Source organism: Centruroides sculpturatus, unplaced genomic scaffold (assembly GCF_000671375.1).
Source record: "Centruroides sculpturatus isolate CEXI.00-Female unplaced genomic scaffold, Cexi_2.0 scaffold338, whole genome shotgun sequence".
Classification (NCBI taxonomy): domain Eukaryota; kingdom Metazoa; phylum Arthropoda; class Arachnida; order Scorpiones; family Buthidae; genus Centruroides; species Centruroides sculpturatus.
In genome coordinates, this window is record NW_019384628.1 from 95,251 (window position 1) to 119,604 (window position 24,354).

General features: G+C 27.3%; 1 protein-coding gene across 1 annotated transcript in view; it reads left to right on the top strand.

Annotated features, from left to right (window-relative positions):
* The first annotated feature begins 308 nt into the window (after positions 1 to 308).
* Positions 309 to 24,354, top strand: part of LOC111625658 (elongation of very long chain fatty acids protein AAEL008004-like) — a 66,382-nt gene continuing 42,336 nt past the window's right edge. The window contains exons 1-2 of the mRNA XM_023368869.1: positions 309 to 470; positions 9,977 to 10,167. Of these exons, the coding sequence (XP_023224637.1) occupies positions 413 to 470; positions 9,977 to 10,167 (249 nt within the window). The 5' untranslated portion in view covers positions 309 to 412. The remainder of the gene's footprint in view (positions 471 to 9,976; positions 10,168 to 24,354) is intronic.

The window sequence follows — 24,354 nt, forward strand, 5'->3', positions numbered from 1 at the left end:
TTTAATTTAATTTTTTTAATTTTTATTTATAAATATAAATTAATAAAAGATAATAAATGATACACCATATATACGAATATAAAAATATTTATTTATACGTTACAATATGTATAAGATTAAAATATTAATTTATATTAATATTTTAAAATAAAGTTTATGCGGCGTAATATTATCAAAATTTATTATTATTATTTTTTTTTTCCGTAATGTCCCACTCTACCAGTTGCTAATTCGGGTGCAGCAGCAGACGTACAAATGTCATTCGCTATCTTCGCACATCAGATGGCGCTTGAAGGGTTGAGTTGGGTTCTTTTTTTTTTTGCTAGATACAGTTAAAAGAGAAACTCGTAGGAGTTCGGTTTCCTTTAATCAGCATTAAAAGTGAAGGAAATCGTTAGGTTTGGACGACAAAATGGACCATTTGTGGTTAGAAATTGTCGACTTCTATAACACAACGTTGGATAATGGAGGTTAGTGGATATTTGATGCATCGTAAGTCAATCGGGGCGTTGGCCGGTTTCTAAGCCTAAAAAATTAACGGGTTTTTTTAAGAAATATCCTTGTTATACAATGTAAAGAATTTAATAATACATATATATATATATAAAAAGAAAGGAAAACGTTTTATAGATGACTGGTTTTATGGTTAAACGGGAATAAATATTCCTGGAAGAGGAATATACCGGTTTTATCCTTCCATTCACTTTTGCTTGTCTGCCGGTTCATCAATCGCAATGCTAAATTCATTATAAAACTGTTAATACCTGTTAATATATATCAATTAATGCTTTATAAACACTTTAACATGCTTCTTCTTCAGAATAGAATGAAGATTCAAACATTTATTTTTATTTTTTTAATTTTAAATTTAAAACATAACTGTTCTAATTACATGTGAGAGCTTCTATATATACATATGAATATACATAAAAATTTTTATCTGTTTAAAATGCTGGATTGCTTTTTAATTAAGTAAAGGATGTATCGTCATTAAGTATGCTTTAACACAGATCTAATGTTTGCACCTAAATTTCTAAACATATGTTTTTTATATGTAATATATAATCGTACGTAGGGAAAAGCGCATAATTATAGTGCCAAGAGGAAAGGTTGAACTTGCGAGTAGATTTATTAATAAATTCTACAGTTCTTTGTATTTTTTGCAAAAAGACAAATTTTTAGCTTGATTTTTTTTTTTTTTTTTTTTTTTTTTAAATTTTGGGAGCGTATCCAGAATAAAATGTAACATTGGCAGGATAATGGTAAATTTTAGCTAGATGAGTAAACTGTGTTTAAATGTGGTTTAACAGTTACATATGTCTGTGTTGCTTTTTATTATTAAATGTATATGTGTAAATAAGAAAAACTTTGTTTCCAGTCCTTTATTCTATGTGGTAATAATGATTAGTTGTAATTTATGTTGTGAATTGAAAAATTTTATCAACATTATGTTGATAAAAGTGGATATTTTTATTTGAAAACAATACAAAAAAAATATTTTACATTTCATTATTATATTGGAATTTTTCATTTATATTTGGTGTGTTTGTTTATTCACTTGTGTTTTGTAAATAGAATAAAATGTAAACAATTTTTTTCTGTATGAATTATAACTAAAATTTGTGAAACTATAAAATGAAACTATACAGGCTGAGGGGACTAAGCTCCCTAAAACATATTAAAGTTTTCCAGCTTAGTACATCAGTATATATGCAATATACATGTATAAATTTAGGCTACTGTTACTTTCTTACATGCAGACTGTAGCTAATAGTGTTTTCTGCAAGAAAAAATACCACTCATTTGTCACAATCTTGTTTTCTGTTGTGTTTAAGTCTTAATTTTATATTCTGTGTCCCTTATTCCTTGTCCCTTTTATTATTAGATAATATAAACCTATTTTTAAGAGATTAAATTAATAATAATCACCCACAGCAAACTTAAAAAAGTGAAAAAATTAAAATGATAAAGTTGAAGATGTTCATCCTACTAATACAGAGCCTATTTATAGGCTCATTCAATTTTTTTCAGCTTGCCCCTCATTTATTAATCTCTCCCTTCTGATGATTTATTCCTGGCTACAGGACTGAATTGAGATATATTCGGTACCTGTAAAAATCCTCTTTTTATAATAATTTGTTATAATTAGCAAATTTTTAATCCATTTATTATAATATAATGAAATTAATGAAAAATTTCAATAATTTTGTGAAATAAGTATTTTGTTTTTCTGATTATCGGTATTATTTGTATTTATAAGATCAGCAATACTATCAGTAAATTGACAAAATGAAAATAATAAGGTTATTATATTAATTTGAAAAACAGTAATGTATTAATATACATCCTGTTTTCATTTTCATAATTTATTTGTGATAGATTCTGATGAACCACAAAAATAAAACTATAAATTTAACCCCCCCCCCAATTTTTAGATTATAATTTTTTTGGATTTTATCTCTAAAAAAAAACTTTTGCTCTATTATTCAATTTTTTCACTGTTAAGCTCAATACTTCATCTTTTAAATTAATGGATTTACATTGAAACTCTTTATTTGACCTTTAAGTTGATATAATATACTGTACAATGGCATTTTCATAGGAAAAAAACTTGAGATAATACAATGTAAATTTTTATGTGCCAAAATTAATTCATTATATTTTTAATTCAATTTATCAAATTCTAATTTATATTACAAAGGATATTTTTAAAATAGACACAAACTGATAGTTACACTCTTGCATTAAGAAAAAGTAAAACAGGAAGTAAACATGTTTGACATTTTTTATTAGTGCATGCTAAACACTATTTAAGAATCAAAAATTGTCATTGATAAGTGACTTCATAAGTAGTTTGTGCCATTGACCTAAATTTTCCTGTTGAAGAGGAACAAGTTCATTACTTTCACTACTTTTTTCCTGGTTGACATTTTAAAATAACTCTATGTGAATTTTATAATCTTGTTCAAGGAAAAATGATAGTCTTGCCAGAGGGTGTGGTGTTTTAATAAAATATATATTCTGTTGATAATCTACAAAATACTCTGAGCATTTTTTTACAAAGATCTGTAAGAGTATAAAAAATTTTTCTTTTATCAGCATGATAAGATATGTTGGCTAATATATACAGTATATATTTTTAGTAAATTTAATTTATCTAAATTAACATAATTGGTATACTTAATTCTAGATGTTGCTTTCATTAATTGTGGAATTAACATTCCATATGCAATTTACTTTCAAATATTAAAATAAAAAAAACTTTACATATTTAAATTTTAAATATGTAAAAAGTAATTTATGGTTAATGCAGTTACAGCAATATCATTAAAATTATTTTAAAAATAAGCTACAGAATAACATTAGAGAAAACATGATATAATATTAAGTTTTCTATTTTTTTTATTTAAAATTTGAAATTTTAGCCTTTCGTAATTTGAATGTCTTCAGAATTATATTAATCCACATCTAGGTAGTATTTTAATTTTCTATTTATCATCTGATGGTATTTAAGATAATAACTTAGTCCAGTGATTTCCAAAGTGGGTGCTACCACCCTTTTGAAGATGATAGAAAACTTGAGGGAGTTCTACAAGGCAAAGGATAGTAGGGTGTTAATAATGTATGTATTTCTGTTATCTACCAGATAAATAACAAAATCAGTAATATAAAAATCTATTGTGATTCTATAATGAATTTAAAAAAGTAATTTATGCCAAACAGTCTATTATAAGAATATGGTTTAAAAATTAAAAATATTAATTGTAGAATTAACTATAATCATTATGTAAAGGTGTGTGTGTGTGTATGGACGTATATTCACAGGTGGTCATCAACTTTTTGGACAATTCATTCTTTCATACATGACACATTGATGACACTAAAGCTGTTGCAAATACCAAATTTGATTTTTCATACATTTTCAGCCAGTAAGCAAAAATTTTGAAATAAAGCTGGTTTTGGTAATGCCAAAATCATTTGTGCAGATTAATTTTTGTGTTTTACACATAGTTCATGGTTTGACTATTTTAAATTAATGTTATGTGTAGTAAAATAGCCACTTTTTAGGGATGATTGGGTAGATTTCATCTCTTTGTTGTTTAGCATAACAAAAATTTAAAAATTCTTTGAAAAATCTTAAAAATGTCTAGCTTCCTGAATCAATAGGTCACATAATATCATAAAGTGAAATTTTCAATTAGATTTAAACATTTTAAGGAAAAAATACCTCTGGTGAAATTTACTCCATGCTACAGGAAGAAAAGTTTTCAGTTAGCATCAATATGTTATTAAAAATAACTTATTGTTTCATTGTTTGCTTATCATGGCTTAGGGTGCTGGGATCAGTTATCTATTTAATTATTATTTTATTTAAACTTTTTTATTATATTCTTTATGGTCTTGTGAAGTATTTTTGGACTGTAATTTTCAAATTTCATACCTATAAATTCCCACTGTCATCTGTGTCCATCTTTCATAAATCTCAAGAATAGAGTTAGATAGATGAAAATTGAGACAAGATGGAAACCTTAGGGGTCAGAGGCTCTGATTAATTTTTAATCATATTTTCCACATAATTTAAGCCAACAAGATGTAATTATTTTTGCAATGCATGTGGCACAAATCTCATTGAGAAATGAGCAAAGCCATGAACTTTGTGGTGTGAAGTTTTGTTTACTTGAAAGGAGGTGTAGCACTGATCAAATTTCCAAAAAACTCCCAAATTAGAAGAAATCCTGTTTGCAGATATTGAATGATATTTTCTACTAACAAAAATTATTAATAGTACATGATTGGGATCAAACTGATCTATTAGTTTGAAATTTTATATTTGTAATTTTATAACTTGTTGACATAGTATTATAATCTTAATGAAAAACTAATAACACTTTGTCAAAATTTATTTTATCAAAGTATGGGCACAACAAAAGACTGTGTATGCTTCTAACACAATAAAGTGCTATAAATTAAGACACTTGGCGGGTTTTCTCATCTTTATTCATCTTTAACCCGCCAAGTGTCTTAATTTATAGCACTTTATTGTGTTAGAAGCATAAACAAATTGTAAAGCACGGTTTCATATCATCAAAAAAAGACTGTGTATTAAAATACAAAACTAGATTTTTGTTTAGAATGTTGGTAATTTTACATTCAATTGTTATAATTAACCTGCATGAATAAAATCACTATGGCTAGTGTTGACGCCACTGATCAAGGATTAAAAGCTAACTTAAGAGATTTCATAAGGTTTTTTAGCTACTTGGGAATGGAACTCCCTTTACGACATGGAATTGTTGTTTTAGCATTTATACATTGGACCTCCTTAAGTGTTTTAGAAATGCATTACATCTGAAAGTCAAGGACTGCTTACTTTATTTCACATACAGAATATTTTAAACAAAAAATATCTTTAGAAAAACTAAATTACATATTTAGAATGATTTAATATTTCAAATTAAACACTTCTGACAAAAATTTCTTAAACAGCAATAGAAAAAAATTATGTAATTTTCTTCTAAATTATTTTCACTTTTTTTTTTAAGATACTAAAGTGTAATTTAATAAACTGATAGATTTATCAGCTGCAAGAGATTTGATGATAGCACTGGTTTTTTTATTCAGTTGTAAATTTAAATTAGAAAGAACTTAAAATTTATAAGAAGTTCCTTATAACTTTGCATAGGATGTTTAAGTGATTTTATTTGAATTTTTAAGAAAAATCTAAGGTTGAAAAATTTAAAGAGTGCTTGATTTTTCAGAAATCTTCTATATAATGAGTTGCAAATTTAAATTTTTTATATTTATACAGTAGGTATTAATTCTTTTTGTTATTCATAACAAATATAACAGAAATACTACAATACAAAGAACAGACAGGATGTAATTAGTTATTTTATTTTAAAACAATAAATTTACATTAAAAAATATATGTGAATAAAGTGAAGAATAGTTAGTGTAAATGTTGTGCTATCTTCTAAATATGTGCATTTTATGCTCACTGTATTCTAATGCATTTGCTATGTATTTACAGCAGTTAAAAGGTTCTAAAAAATACATAAAAAATGAATCATCTCTTAAACATGCATAGTTGCATGAGTTAATTTAAACTTTTATTTTAAATATAAATTTAACCTGATTAAAAGTGTGTTGCTTTTAGTGTTTTTCTTTGTTTTAATAAAATTATTGCTTTCTTGATATGCACACTATTGCTATAAAATAAATTGTTCATTCAGAAGAATGTAATAATATAAACTATGTTGAGATTATTTGTTATTCATTCACTGATATGATCATATATTACATATTATCTGTGCATTAGTATTCAAAACATGAATTATTGAATTTGTAAATATCTTAAAATTAAAAATATTAAATATGATTTTTTTTGTCAGTAAATGTCAGTAATTTTAAAACATTTGAGATTGATAATCAGTCATAAAATTATATGCTAATACAATAATTATTAACTTTAAAATTTATATTGAATTATTAAAGCAGTAATCTGCACATTACTGATATCACTTTGATACATAAAGAGCTATTAGAGGTTAGTCTGTTCTCTTAATAATTTTATTAACATATAAAGATATCAAGCAAACAGGCTAAATCCTTACTAATATTGATTAGCTCCCATAAAATTCTTAGTAATGATTTGCAGATAAAGAAAATGAAAGAGAATAAGTTTGAGATTCTAATTTAAAGTACTGTAATTAGAAGTTATTTTAAATTCCAGTTATATATTAGTGTGTAATAATTTTGATTAATTATTCATAAAGAAATTATACTTTCTATAAATAGATCTAGAAATGGAACAGAATTTGTAGTTTTGTATATTCAGATAACATTTCTAGATAAGTTATCCTGTATCCCATCTTTATATATAATGAATAAAGGTATAGAAGTGATGGTACTAGTTGAATTAGTTCTATTGATGATATAAAATATTTTTAATACAAAATGATTAATGATAAAGTTTGGGTTTTTTTTTAATTAAAATTAAAATGAAATGAATTTCCTATTTATTTACATTAAATGACAGTTTTGTTCTTAATTAATGTGCTAATTTTCTTTATCATTATTGAACTGAATTCTATGATTAAAAAAAATTAAATTTTTTTTCTATATTAAAGAAAATTAATTTTACATTTGAGAAGATTATGAATAAGTTTTTAATTCTTTGTTTGTACAGTTTAGTGTTTTTGTGTTAACAAAATAAATTTAAATGAATTTTTGAAATCTTTACATATTATACTTTATTTTATACAGTAATCCTCTCATTTATGTGATCTCCATTTAAGGTAGGTTCACATTGATATAAAATGCCAGTTTGTCCCCTTTCAGTAAGCATTCAACCAGTTTATTATGAGTTGAGAATATCCAACTTTTGCCAAATTTTTGGTTTGTTTGGCCAATTAACTTTTCATAACTAGTATTTGCAACCGTTTTAACTAATCACATGTTAACTTAGTTTGTGTCATATAGTGTGATGCAGATAGTATTTCATTTCAATAGTGTTCATTTCATTCATTTGTAGCAGTTTTGTACGACAGTGTAAGTGGAGTGCTAAACAAATCCCCTTAATTAAATGTGGTTGAAAAATTTTTAAACTTTAAATAATCAACTTTATGAAAATAAATGATAATTACATCAAAAAGTGCTTTTTTTTAATTAGTAACCTTATATATATATAACAAAAAAAAACTTAAACTTACAGTTAGTTAAAACTTTTCTACCCCAGTAAAAGTAAATACTATGTTTGAGAATATGGAACAGATTCCTATTTTAAACAGCTCTCCATGATTCCCTCTAAACAATGTTTTCATGGAATTAATTTTTCAAGTAAATGGAGGGATTACTATATCAAGTTTTTCTTTTACTATTGGGTTGTTCGGAAAGTAAGTTTGTTTTTTTATGTGGAAAAAAACACACTATTCTTATGATAAATAAATATTTTATTGAATTATATATTGACCATTTTGGTCAAATACCTGTTGTCATTGTTTCTGGTAGTAGCATGATTTCACATTCATAAAATTGATCGTTGCTTACAAAAAACGGTACTTGTGAATCTTTATCCCAGATGGTGGCGCCGCCCTGGCGACCAACATCTCAACTAGTACCTGTATCCCCTCGAAACAAATTAACTCGGCCAGTTGACCTACCAACAGACACGTGTTTTCCAAACCTTTGTGAGAAAGAAAAAATGTTGGTTAAAGTCCAGATACGTAGACTGTCATGGCGGTTTATCTCTGATTCCAGCAAACAAAAGAAAGGAAACAGTGGGGACGCACGTTCTAACCTAACCTAACCTATTCTAATAAATTACCATAATTATTATCAATCAAATTATTAGAATATGTTAGGTTAGGTTAGAACGTGCGTCCCCACTGCTGGAATCAGAGATGAGCCGCCACGACAGTCTACGTAATTAACAACGTTGAAATAACAAAACTAAGTCGATAACACGTGTGTTGGTAGGTTAGCTGGCCGAGTTAATTCGTTTCGAGGGGATACAGGTACTAGTTGAGATGTTGGTCGCCAGGGCGGCGCCACCATCTGGGATAAAGATTCACAAGTACCCAAAAAACTGATCAAAGTGATTTTTGACATTGTCATTTTAAGGAAATGTGTTACGTTAAAAAAAATTTGTATAGAACAGAACAAGTAATAATCTGAGTGTGCTCAATCTGGCGAATATGGTCGGTATGATAGCACATCCCATCTAAGTTATAGTTCCTGATGAGTTACCAAACTTGTGTGAAATTTGACATTATCATGGTAAAACATACGCCTGTTTTGTTGATCAATTCTGGCTGTCTTTTCTGTTTGATGAAACAGTAGTCTCGAAAACTCAGCACTCGATAACCCGGCAGTCCGGATAACTCGGCCACACCCTGTCAGGGCAAAAAAATCCTTAGTTAAAATTAATTTTCATTATAGACAGCTTTATGCCTCATAAAGTATTTTTCTGAGGTTTGTCTTATCATGTAAATTACTGTACACAGTGTATTCATTAATTTTCATTTTCATGTAGTAAAGACTCTATGCCTTCATAAAGGACGTACTTTTCCTTTGTTTAAGCGTATTTTGGCAGTTTATTCTCTGTTGTATTCTCAAGTAAACAATACATACAAGTACAGTACAGTATTTTCTGAGGAAACACCCATACTTATTTTTTTTAACCCCATTCCCAATAACCCGGCATTTTCACAAACTCGGCAACCCTTCGGTCCACATTAGGCCGAGTTTTCGAGACTCTACTGTATTACTCAATTTGTTTACTTGATGGCAGTACACTTTTGAATCAATTGTTAAATTGTCTGGTAATAGCTCCATAAAAAAAATTTCCTTAAAATCCCACCAAAGAGAGCATCTCTTTCTTTAAGAACATGTGGAACCCATATATCAAGCTTTGAAATGAAACCAATTTGTTTCAAGTAATCATAAACAGTTCAATTTGACAAATTTAATTTCTTAGTGATTTCATGTGTTGTTATTCGGCAGTTTGCTTCAATCAGTACCCTTATTTTGTTTTCATTGGCTTCAACTGGTCATCCAGAACGTGGTGCATCTTCAATATTGAAATTGTCAGAACGAAATTTTATAAACCAGTTTTGGCACTGTCTTTCTCTCACACACATCATCTCCATACATGTACCACAGTTTTTTCTTGCTTGAACAGCATTTTGATTTTTTGGTAATAAAAAAGGAAAATATGCCGAAAATGATGCTTTTGATCTTCCATATTTGATGGAACACAAAAATAAACAATTGCACAGAATCAAACAAAATTTTTTACAAATAAGCCTTAAAATGCTAGCTGTCAAAATATATAATGATAATATGGTTTAGAATGAAAATGGCGGGGAAAATATGACTAATCCATCTAGTGATAAAAAAATTAACTTACTTTCTGAACAATCTAATAATTATTAAACTTTCACTAAATTTAAAACTTTTTTTTAAATACATCCAGATCCCAGAGTTAATGAATGGCCAATGATGCAAAGCCCATGGCCTACTATATCCATCTGCCTCTTGTATGTTTACGTAGTAAAAGTGTTGGCTCCTGCCTACATGAAAGATCGAGAACCAATGAATATAAGAACATTCATGGTAGTCTACAACTTCTTAATGGTAATAGTGAGCTTTGTTACATTTTACATGGTAAGTAATATTTATTCTTCTTATTTTATTATTTCTTATTATATTATTATTATTTTTTTTTTTTTTTTAAACTTTCACTATACTATTTACATTAATGTCTCAATTTCTAACGTGTTTTAAAAAAAGGAACAGATAATAATTATCTTTATACAAAGAGAAGGAATTAAATTAATTTGTATAATTCTCTGCTAAGTTAAGAAACACATTAAACTGTAAATGAAGAAAGTTATATATTTCTTAATAAAATGAAGTTAGAAGAAAGATTTAGTATAGCTTGCAGAACTTTAAATGAAACCCCCTTGCATTACATGTTTTAAACTATCTTAATTTAAATATAATTTTTTCCATTTAATTTAGTTTCTTTGTATTATTTTGAATTTAATTGACCTAAGAATACATAAAAAGAAAGTATAAGTCAATGTAAAAAAATTATTTGTTCTAATGAATGATCTCACACAAACCTTATGGAAAATGAGTTTTGGTGGATTTGGCTGAATCTCTGATATTTTGTAGTTCTAATGATCCTGATCAAGAGTCTTCATATGATCAAAGTAAAAAAAAATAGGACATTTTTTGAGTTACCAAGCATCCAAGATCCAAAAACAGCATAATTTGTGCACCTGTTATAAAGCCCAATGATCTTTCATTTCAAAATATATGTTTCAAATAGATTGATCAGTTGTTTACACGTATTCTTATCAGATTTGTCACAAGTGGTGGCCTAAAAATTCCCTCATATTTTTTAACACTAATGTTACATTTGACAGCATTTTCATATCTGTCTATTGCAGCTATTTGCAGTGGAAGAAATGCTTCATTGTAAACATAACAGTACAAATGATTTCTGATAGCCATACCAAGCTATTTCAAAATTATGGTAGTTAATAACTAATGCTATCAAAACAAAGAAGGTATTAGTTTTCTTCTTTATTCTGTATCAAATAAATGAAATATTATAAAATGTGTTTTTTATATTAACATAGTTAATATATAGAGAGAAAATCAAACATGATATGGGCATTTGCCGACATGAAGAAATGAAACTTTAGGAAAACAAGTACTTATTTATTTGATAATAAGTATACAGCTTTAAAATGTCACAATGGAGTTTCTTTTTAGTCATTATAGTTTTGATAGAGTGAGCACTACTTAGTGTAGCACACTATTGGATATGAACCCAAACATCATGAGAATCAAACTAGTGTATACCAAATAATGAATGATTTCTTTGCAGTGAAATCTAAATAATGTGTCCAGATAACATACAATTTTAGAATGTAAAATGGTATATATTGTAATATTTTAATGCTTGAAAATATATCACTGTATATATTCAAATGAAAAAGAATTAAGATTTCATAGCACATGCACAAATTCTGTTTTTGCATCTTGGCTGTTCAATAACTCAAAAATTGACCCTTTGTATCTATAGATTTTTGTTCAGGACCACTACAACTACAAAATATTAAATTCAGCCAAATCCACCTGGACCCATTTTCTATAAGGTTTCTGCAGGTTGCATTTTATATTTAATTATTATTTCAGACTGTATTTGAAACTCCAATTTTATTTATAAAACATCTTTTACTGAAAGTTAGTATGGATTTAATAAAATACTCTAATGAATTATAAGATTTTGAATTGAATATAAAATACTGGGCTGTATTTCTGAACTGAATTATTAATTCTTCAAAAGAATTTTATAAAACATCATATAGTTAATGAAAATATTTAATTTTTAATGTAAAATACTTCCAAAAAAAATTTATTCATACACATATTTGATCAGGTGGATAAAAAATTGGATAGAGACAAATAACTATAAGAATCCTACTCAATATGCCTTTATAGAAAATGGCGGAACACAATGCTCTTTTCATTTTGTTAGTAAAAATTCAGTTACAATTACTGAAGAAGAGACAGAAAGTATTTGCGATGTTTTTGGACTTAAAAAAAGCTTTCGACACAATTAGCATTAAGTTACTACAAAAGAAATTGATTAAATACAATGCAAGTAGCTAATTTATAAAAATGATTGACCAATTATATGGAAAATATGATGTAATTATTAAACAAAATAATATATACTGGAGATCTTTTCATACAAATAGAGGTTTATTACAGGGTCACCTTATTTGTTTAATTTTTACCTATTTGACTTAAATAACTGCTTTTTAAGAGATGATGATGGAATATATATTGGTAATATGAGTATACACTCATTTTCATATGCAGACGACATAGTTATACTGGCGCCTACTGCAATAGCTTTACGTAGGAAAATACAACAAATAGTGGAATATTTAGATAACTTGAAAATTAAAATAAATCCAAGTAAATCAGAAATTATGATTTTTAGAAATGGTACGAATCCTCCAAAAAGAAACATGTCATTTTATATCAAGAAAGAAAAACTAAGAATTGTTAATGAAAGTAAATTTCTTGGGATAATATTCACGTCAAATTTATCTTTCAACAAACAGTATAAGAATACAGTAGCCAAGGCCAGAAATCTAATAAATAATTTGATGGGATTATTTTGTAAACTAAAAGTTAGAAATGTTAAAACTCATTTTCAATTATTTAACTCAATAGTGATAAACTCTGTGCTATGCTGCTCCAATCTGGAGTCTAAACAATTTTAATGATATGGAAAAAGTTCAAAATATTTTTATTAGAAGAATATTTCAACTTGAATTTAACATTCCTGGTAGTGCATTGCATCTAGAATTAATGAGGTATAAACTCAATACAATACTAATTAAATGTTATATAAAATTTCTACAAAAATGATTAATGCAAAAGATTTGATGACAAAACTTGTAAATTTATTATATAAAAAAAATCAAGAATTAAATATATTAAGCGCAATTGGATAACGCAAATATCGAAAATCTTTAATATATACAGGTTCTCAATAGAATTAGTGTTTGAATATCTCCAAAATAATGATCAACGAATCAGTCAACTAATATATAGAGTAACAGAACACTCAATAATACAAGATACAGAAGATATTCAAAAAAGAAAAAATAATTGTTATTCTGAGATCTTAAACTTCCCATTAATTAATAATTATATGAAAACTAATATTGCATTTAATGTTAAGTCTAAATTGCATAAAAAATTTTTTAACCAAAAAGGATTGATGATTAACAATAAGTACGTAGAATATGAACAATTCAACTGTCCAATATGTAAGAAAAAAACTATCGAAATTACATTTATTATATGTAAGTGTGGAGAATAAAGAACATGAACTAAAAACTAATAAAGAACAAAATAATAATTGTAAGGAAGAAAAAGAAATGTGTAGAAAGTTGGATAAAGCCAGTATTAGCGAAATATATAGATACTATAATAATGTTAGTAAAACCTTTAAAACTATGATTATTAAATAATAGAAATGAAGAGAAAAGAAATTGTAAAGCTAATACCCCCTGTAACAGGCTATAGCCTTATATGCAAATAAAACTTTGATTGATTGATTGATCAGGTGAAACTGGATTAAACATTTTTAGATAAATGTGTGGAAAAACAAATGTTTGTTTTCTTTACAATATTTAATCATATACTATAGCAAACAAATTTGAAAGTTTTATTTAAAATATAATTTTGAATAGTTAACCTTAAAAAGTCTTGAATAGGTGGAGTAAGAACAAGTATTCAAATTGTTGCCATGACTCATAGATTCTAGGACACTATACTGGAATTTTACATTGCTTTGGTTTTATTATTATAAAAAATTAACCTATTGTTATAAGTTGATAATGCAGACATATAGGATTAATCAATATGTACAATAAAAGTTTTTAATATTTTATTTTCTGATTTTTCAAACTAAGCATTGTAAATGGGAAAATTGAATTATGATAATTTATCAAAATTCTTTAGATATATTTGATAAATTATAGAAGTATATTTCTGATAAGAGAGAATGAAGCATAAAGGCTAAAATTTTAACTGTATAAAATAATCCAGTTAAACCCAAATATCAATTAAAGTTGTAATTTTGAATTTAAAATTCACTTAGAATAATAAATACTGCGATATTAAGTATTTTTTTTATTAATAGAACATTGCTTTAATAACAAATTATGCATGAAAAATTTATTATAAGAATATTGTTAAGAATAATTTTGAACTATTCAAATTTCATTAACTTTCAGTTTTAGTTATTTCGAAGAAATAAGTAAAATTTATAGGTCTAGTTTGTAAAATAAAATAAAACGGAATTATTTTATTTTACAAATAGATGATTATTAGAATCCAAGATTAAACTTTTTTCAAGATGCTAATCTAATTGTTCAACAACATTGAATATAATTGAACAACATTGAACTGATAAAAATATTTAAATAAAAAGGATCTTGTTCAAACTAAAGTTATAAGTATTTAATGTTTTAAATGTTTTAAGCATAAAATTATTGCTCAGGTTAACAAACTAAATATAAAAATATTAATAAAACAAAGTAACAAATCAATCTTAAATAAAAGTAAAATTATTGAATTTTACTGTATAATGTAAAGTGTCTACAGTATGATAAACACTAAAGTTTAAATAGATGAACTAAAATTTTTTCCAGAATGTGATCAATGTTAAAGTTATGAATTTGTAGGATAGTTCCATTGTTTACTTTACTCTTCAAATACTCGACTTCTTGGTTGGCTTGATGAATCTGATAAATGCCATACAATATTTTCATAGAGGAGATACTTCATATTAACTGTTTTTCACTGCTTAATGTTTTTTTTAATTAACTTTTTAGTTTCATCATTTTTAATCCATACAATTGCATAACCAGACATTCCTATTATCCATTAGATTTAAATCCAGATCTACTATAAATTGAAATTCTGTAACTTTTCAAGTGTAATTTGCATTGTTTCTAAATCTCTCAACATGTTGACCAATTACATTTCAAATTACACCTACTAAAAGAAGGGGGGGAAAGAGAATGCTGCAGATAAAACTATTCATATTATTTAATTTTGCATTTTAATTGTCGTCTGACTTCTATTAACCCTTTTATATATTTAAACTATGCAGTAACTTAAAGATATGATCAATCTGCAAACCAGGTAATGGTTCACTATATTTTCTTTTTTCCTTTTACTTTTAAAATCTTGGATATATTATACAGTCGACCCCCCTATAAGATATAGATAAGTTCCATTCTTTAGGAATCCGATTTCTTAGGAATCCTTCCAATCACAACCCGACACGTATCAAGTTTATGGACTACAGCTGTTTGAAAGATTTTCTTCCATAAAATTAATCGATTCTAGACTAATCCGACTCAACATTTCCAAAATATGTATATTTTTTTTGGGGAATTATCCGTATAAACTATGCTATAAACAAAAAATTATAGGATTACTTACCGAGTGTGTACCATTCGACTACGCCGTTGCTGAAAGCTGGTTTTCGTTGCAGAACAGCACATGAAACGGCAGCCGCGATTTCTAATAAATAATTTTTCGCAGAAAAATAACTTGACCTTTGGAGACATCATTAATATAAATAATTTTTATGGCCGTTGAATAAGAAGTGTTTCTTTCACAAGAAATGTATAAAATTAGTGCTGTATTAGACTTACGGTACCTAATTTACATACTGTACAGACGATAATAAACTCAACTTACTAGCCTAAAATCTCCGTAGCGTGTTGCCAGGCGGCAGAAAGCATATATATAATTATAATAAAGTTACAATAAATTAAGTTAATATATAATTATATATACAGTACCTAATTTATATATAATTAATATATAATTATATGTACAGTACCTAATTTATATATAATTTATATATAATACTAAACAGACGATAGCAAACTCAATTTAGCCGCTCCGTAGCGTGGCGCAGGGTCGGAGGAAAGTAGTTCGGCTGCTCATCCACTATTGGTCCAGACTCTATCAATCTTCTCGTGAAACGATGTTATAGGAGGTACGTTATACGAAAGTTGCTACAATTTTTTCGCTACGTTATAGGAATTGTCGTTATAGGAACGTACGTTATAGGAATTGTCGTTATAGGAACGTACGTTATAGGGGGGTCGACTGTAATTTATATAATACTGTCCAGATGATAGAAATCTCTCCGTAGTTGGCGCTACGGACGGCGGGAAAGTAGTTCGGCTGCCCGATGACGTTTGAGGTAATTATAGGGAATTTTTACTGTTTTTTACGGATACCGGTCACAATTTTTTCGTAGTTTTATAGGAATCGTAATTATAGGGACCGTAATTATAGGGGGGTCGACTGTAATATCTCTGAAACTACTGAAAGTGTATGCAGCTAATCTAGCAATTCATTCTTTAATTACCCATACTCCTTAACAAAATTTTATTCTGTGTATATGACTCAAATACCAATGGTTATGATTTGATGTTAGTTTTTATACTTTTGTTCTTAGTAAATTATTTTCTACCTATTACAGTAGTCTCTGCTTAGCATGATCAGTTTGGGAGTTGTCTATACTGATAACATTAAGGAGAATAAGTAAATAAGACCACAATTAGTGGAATTCTGGTTTTATTGACACTGATAGTAAAAGGAAATACTTACAGTTAAAAAAGTGAATTAATTAATAGTAGTAATTATATATCTAGCACATTATTCTTGAAAGTTTTTACTATAAAACCTTCAAGAATATTTTAGTTGCCTTCATCTTTTTAATGCATAATCTAAATTCTAATTTCTTTTTAAAGAAGCATAGAAATCATTTATCAAACATATTTAAAAATTTGAGTGAAAAGAATAAATATACTTTAAATACAAATATAATAATCATGATTGCTTTAATAATAATTCTCATACTTTAAGATATAATGATGTTTAAGATCAGATTAGAACCTTTAAAAAAAATAAAACAACTTTTAATTAACCAAACATTTTATCATATTTTCTGATTTATGACAATTATTTGTCTGTTTTCTTCTATTTATAATAGACAATTATTTGTAATTAGTTCCTTGAGACAGATCATTCAAACTTCAAAACAAAAGCAAGAAGCTGAGTCATAATTTGATAGTAGATGCACGTTTTCAGATTAGTGGGTTAGTTCACTACATTAAGGAAGTATAATATGGAGGTTTTGTGAGTTTAATTTTAAAACATTTTTTTTATAAAGGTTTATTGAGATATTAAAAATATTTTTTCACTATTACCAGGGAAATATCATTTATTTTAAGTTATAAAATGGAATTATTTGTGAAAAATTTTTAATAAAAAGTTAATCAATTTCTATTAGCATATTATATTTTTTGATTTTTGTAAACTACAACTTGTAGCTATTTTATTCTAGAAATAAATAATTTTTTAAAAATATGAATGACTTTGTTCAAAACAGCAGCAGAAACTAGTCCCTGGTAAACTGTATCTGTCCGTTGATTGACGAATATAAATTAGTCATTATCATATTTATAACCTTATGAGATTATAAATTGGTTTTTTAAGGTTTTGGAAATTATTAACATATATGGTATTAAAGTGAATTTGATTGACTTTCCATTGATTTTATGTTAGATGCAGATATCTGCTTGATGAGTTAGGGTTCTTAATAATGAAGATGAACTTAATAGACCTGATTGATTAGCTTTCATACAGTATTAGAATGATGTATCAGTTATTACAATGTAAAATTTTTATGTTTACAGTTTATTTAAAAAGTATTTAGTTAATCTAATGTTTAAAATTGACCTGAATATTTCGAAACTTGATTTACTCGTATAAATTTTCAAATGTTTTAATTTTGTATTTATTTCACATTGTCTTATGAAAAAAGTTTTATAAATTTACTTTTTTTAAATTAAATTAATAAAATTTATTATGTTTTTTTGGAATATAATACATTTTTGTATTAAAAATTTATAAAAAAAAAAAGTTTAAATTCAAAAAAGTTTAGCAGATGATAAATTTGCTTTGTAAGTTTTATTTTGCATAGAGTAAAAATTAATTATTGTATCTGATTTTGAATAACAAAACATTTGAAACAACTTTAAACATTAGAATTAGTGATTTTGTTTGTCTTTGTTGTAATTTATCTTAATTTTCTGTTTTAATTATAAGAGAATATTAAGTAAATCTGTTAAATGTTTTACATTATATAATAAATTGTTGAGCATGACTTACTTCATCTTGCTATTAAAATTATTGAAATCAGTAAAACATTTTTTATAAGCTTGATTGATGAAAATTTGAAATCTCCTTTCAGATATAATTATTTGATAATTGAGTACAGTAGAGCATCAGTAATTTGAAATAATTTCAGAAAGGAATAATTAACTAATTATACTTGGTAGGAAAAGAATAAAAAGAAAAATATCTTAAAGTAATGTAATACCTCAACTTACGCTACCCCGACTTACGCGAACCCGGAATTACATGATTTTCAAATCAAGTCGATTCGTCTTTTGTCTGAGCTCCACGCAACCCTTGATTACTCACTCCCACCACACTATTGTTCAGCTTACATGTTTGGATGTGTCGCGCGGAATCGACATATAGCTACAATTTATTTTGTGTTATTTATTTCTGTGTTTGTTATATTTACGGAGACTCGAGAGGCTCTACTATGTCATCCAAACGAAGTAGAACTAATTCTTCTGCATCAAACAAGAAAAGAAAAACTTTATCTTTGGAATGTAAAGTTAACATTGGGTATGTTCGTAAAGTCGAACGAGTTAAACGAGAATGACGTCATCGTTATTCCTATTTCGTTAGACTTTTCGAACGATTCGTTACTAACGCGTTTAACTCGTTTGACTTTACGAACGTACCCATTATTAAAGACTTCGATACAAAAATGAAAATTTGTGAATTGGCAAAGAAGTTTGATCTACCGGAATTGTCGGTCAGAACAATTATAAAAGGCAAAGAAAAAATTCTCGAAGCTGTGAAAAATGCTCAATCTTTAAATTCAAGCATCATTCGTAAACGTCACAGTATTATCGCTGAGATGGAAACAATGTTAAAATTATGGCGTAATAATCAAGTAAATGTGAAAAATTGTAAAATAATATAGGCCTAATTTGTTATACATATGTATTATCTAAGATTTTATTAAACATTTTTTTCTAAAGTATTGTTTTCTTTAGTCTCTGGCCCCAATTAAAAATGATTTGTATGTATTTATATGCGAAATTATACCCCGACTTATGCGAATTCGACTTGCGCAGTTACCGCTTGGTCCCACCTATCACGTAAGTTCGGGGTATTACTGTATACATTTTAATTTTAGTACAATGGTAAGAAAAGGTCAAGACATAGAAATTTAATACATATGAATGATAAAAAATAATTAAAAAAGTTTACTTTATTAAAAGCAAATAATAGCTTTTCATTGCAACCTACAGTATTATTAATAAAACTTAGAATTCAAAATAAAAACTAATAACGTAATTTCTTGTTTTGATCAGAAAATCATACATAGTTAGTCGGGGCCTCCTGCCCCTAAAGGTTTCATAAGCCAAAACTTTTAGGAAAAAAATCTTTTGTTTTACTTTATTAATTTAAATTTTTGTTTGTACTTAGGCACTTGTTTTTTGTATTATAAAAAGTTTTAGCATTTATTTTTTAACATATTATGGTACAAGAAATTTTATATACCAGAAAATGATTTACAATATTTATTCATTATATAAGGCCAAGAACGCTGTCACTATTAGAAGTATTGTAGGCTTCAATTTCTACATTACCATGTCTTCTGAAGAGTCACTTTCTTCATCCTGATAAATTTCATTGTCCTAACTTCCTCTATTGCATTACTGATTCTGCATTTTTAAAATGATTTCACAACCACTTCTTCACTGTTCTACAATCTTAGGATCCAATCACTAACATTGATAGATGTTTTCTTGATTCTGTCTGTAGATATTAAATCATTATTACCTGACTTTATCTGAATACTCTTTCTTCATTAAGGCCTTAGAGTTTTTTTACTGACACATAAAGAGGTTGCGGTTGGCTGGTTTGCTCATCTGGCATCACAGCAAATTGGATTTTCAAGTCCTCTGCAATTGTTTTGCACTTTGTGTAACATAGGCTTTGAAGTGATCAAAAACAAGCAAAGCCAGTTTTAAGTAATCCAGGCTCCAGGCTTTTATGAACAGACTTTGTTACACCATATCTTCATTCATTCACCCATCCTTTTTCATGCACATGGACAATAACTCTATTTGTAATCTTTTCTTTCAAAAACATTTTTCTTTAAACATGATCATAGCTGATAGCTTTGTATCTGCCCAGCAAGCTAGAACAGCAGCGAAATGTGTTTTCTCATGTCTATTAGTTTTAACAGCCATGGTCTTTACTCCTTTGACATCCACAGTTTTGTTGGTGCATCATATGCATCCTTGCCAACCTTTAGAATGGGGACTATAGCTGGGATGGTGATAGAAAAACACTGAGTTTTGAATAAAATTGTTGACAGCATAACAAGCGAAAAAAAAAATATTTTTATCAACATTGATATTGAACAATGCTTATATTAAATAACATTTAATTTTGTTTATTAAAGGTATCTCTGCATATATCTTATAAAGCTATTGCCATAAACACTGTCAACAGTATGGCAATGTCTTTATATACTCTGTCATCATAGTTTAAAAAAGGTCAAATATTTTACAGGACATGTATAAATCTACACCTAGATTTATGGTGTGTTCCATCTTGAGTGTCATGAATCTTGATATTATATGATGAATGCCTCCTGCAATGTTTTGCTTTGTACCATAAGAAAACAAATTATTAGAGAGGTTGAGGCGCACGTTTTAAACGTGTAAACGTGTACGTGTGACGTTCGGCGCCGCTTTCCCGTAAGCCTAAAAGTTTGACAATGGTGTTTGGATAGTCGGTGGAATCACGCTCGACATTCCAAACACCATCGTCAAACTTTTAGGCTTACGGGAAAGCGGCACCGAACGTCACACGTACACGTTTACATGTTTAAAATGTGCGCCTCAACCTCTCTATTAACAAAGAGCTCATGACAGTTGCTATCAGTTTATTGACTTTCACTGCAATTATTAAGGAAACTAATTTTTCTAGTTACTGTATTTATTTCCTATCTGTTTTTCTTACCATACTGAATATCTTTTACTCTTGCCACATACAATGTAGGGGAGGCCTTGCAATGCTGTGTGGTAAAACTATCATCAGCTTTACTATATTACAAATATTAAGGCTGATGATGGTTCTTTTCTTGAGAAACATCATACCAAATGGCCTGTATATTCTTAAGTGATTAATCAGATATTTCTTCTTTTTGGGCAGAGAAACNAACCAATCATCGTGCAGCACTGATTATTCAAAGTGTACATGACATCATATTTCTACCCCACATTCTTAGCACTACATACAGCATGGAGTAAAAAACTGGCAAATATTAGATTGTCTGAAATAAAAAGTACTGGTAATCATTTCACTAAATTTTTTATATTCAAAAAAGTATCTTATAAAAATATAATTTAATTAATATATTTTACCTTAATGTTGTTTGTAATATAATTTATGGTGGAATATTGGCTTAATTTATGGGGGGAGGCCTTGCAATGCTGTGTGGTAAAACTATCATCAGCTTTACTATATTACAAATATTAAGGCTGATGATGGTTCTTTTCTTGAGAAACATCATACCAAATGGCCTGTATATTCTTAAGTGATTAATCAGATATTTCTTCTTTTTGGGCAGAGAAACTGTAGTGCTGCTTAATAATTCAGTATAACTGTTAAAGTAACTCATTTTCTTCTTCTAATGAGTAAGCCATAAATGATTTAACCGCCAACATGATGGCACTAAAGTTACCAGACTTGAAGATTTATCTTATCTGCCATTTAAAATTATCACATTTGAGCTAAAATTCTCATATAGATACCAACGTACATATATAAAAATACTAGCTTACCCATCGTGCATTGCTGCGATCTCAGAAGAAAGGAAATTCAATCAAACTTGTTATGATAAAATTCAATTTACATTTTATCATTTTTATTGAAATTTATTATTATTATTCATTTTCATTGGGAAAACATTTCAAAATGTCGTTTCAATTCTATTTATTTGTTGGAGGTTTAAGATCAGATTAGAACCTTTAAAAAAAATAAAACAACTTTTAATTAACCAAACATTTTATCATATTTTCTGATTTATGACAATTATTTGTCTGTTTTCTTCTATTTATAATAGACAATTATTTGTAATTAGTTCCTTGAGACAGATCATTCAAACTTCAAAACAAAAGCAAGAAGCTGAGTCATAATTTGATAGTAGATGCACGTTTTCAGATTAGTGGGTTAGTTCACTACATTAAGGAAGTATAATATGGAGGTTTTGTGAGTTTAATTTTAAAACATTTTTTTTATAAAGGTTTATTGAGATATTAAAAATATTTTTTCACTATTACCAGGGAAATATCATTTATTTTAAGTTATAAAATGGAATTATTTGTGAAAAATTTTTAATAAAAAGTTAATCAATTTCTATTAGCATATTATATTTTTTGATTTTTGTAAACTACAACTTGTAGCTATTTTATTCTAGAAATAAATAATTTTTTAAAAATATGAATGACTTTGTTCAAAACAGCAGCAGAAACTAGTCCCTGGTAAACTGTATCTGTCCGTTGATTGACGAATATAAATTAGTCATTATCATATTTATAACCTTATGAGATTATAAATTGGTTTTTTAAGGTTTTGGAAATTATTAACATATATGGTATTAAAGTGAATTTGATTGACTTTCCATTGATTTTATGTTAGATGCAGATATCTGCTTGATGAGTTAGGGTTCTTAATAATGAAGATGAACTTAATAGACCTGATTGATTAGCTTTCATACAGTATTAGAATGATGTATCAGTTATTACAATGTAAAATTTTTATGTTTACAGTTTATTTAAAAAGTATTTAGTTAATCTAATGTTTAAAATTGACCTGAATATTTCGAAACTTGATTTACTCGTATAAATTTTCAAATGTTTTAATTTTGTATTTATTTCACATTGTCTTATGAAAAAAGTTTTATAAATTTACTTTTTTTAAATTAAATTAATAAAATTTATTATGTTTTTTTGGAATATAATACATTTTTGTATTAAAAATTTATAAAAAAAAAAAGTTTAAATTCAAAAATTCAAAAAAGTTTAGCAGATGATAAATTTGCTTTGTAAGTTTTATTTTGCATAGAGTAAAAATTAATTATTGTATCTGATTTTGAATAACAAAACATTTGAAACAACTTTAAACATTAGAATTAGTGATTTTGTTTGTCTTTGTTTAATTTATCTTAATTTTCTGTTTTAATTATAAGAGAATATTAAGTAAATCTGTTAAATGTTTTACATTATATAATAAATTGTTGAGCATGACTTACTTCATCTTGCTATTAAAATTATTGAAATCAGTAAAACATTTTTTATAAGCTTGATTGATGAAAATTTGAAATCTCCTTTCAGATATAATTATTTGATAATTGAGTACAGTAGAGCATCAGTAATTTGAAATAATTTCAGAAAGGAATAATTAACTAATTATACTTGGTAGGAAAAGAATAAAAAGAAAAATATCTTAAAGTAATGTAATACCTCAACTTACGCTACCCCGACTTACGCGAACCCGGAATTACATGATTTTCAAATCAAGTCGATTCGTCTTTTGTCTGAGCTCCACGCAACCCTTGATTACTCACTCCCACCACACTATTGTTCAGCTTACATGTTTGGATGTGTCGCGCGGAATCGACATATAGCTACAATTTATTTTGTGTTATTTATTTCTGTGTTTGTTATATTTACGGAGACTCGAGAGGCTCTACTATGTCATCCAAACGAAGTAGAACTAATTATTCTGCATAAAACAAGAAAAGAAAAACTTTATCTTTGGAATGTAAAGTTAACATTGGATATATTCGTAAAGTCGAACGAGTTAAACGAGAATGACGTCATCGTTATTCCTATTTTGTTAGACTTTTTGAACTATTTGTTACTAACGCGTTTACCTCGTTTGACTTTACGAATGTACCCATTATTAAAGACTTCGATACAAAAATGAAAATTTGTGAATTGGCAAAGAAGTTTGATCTACCGGAATTGTCGGTCAGAACAATTATAAAAGGCAAAGAAAAAATTCTCGAAGCTGTGAAAAATGCTCAATCTTTAAATTCAAGCATCATTCGTAAACGTC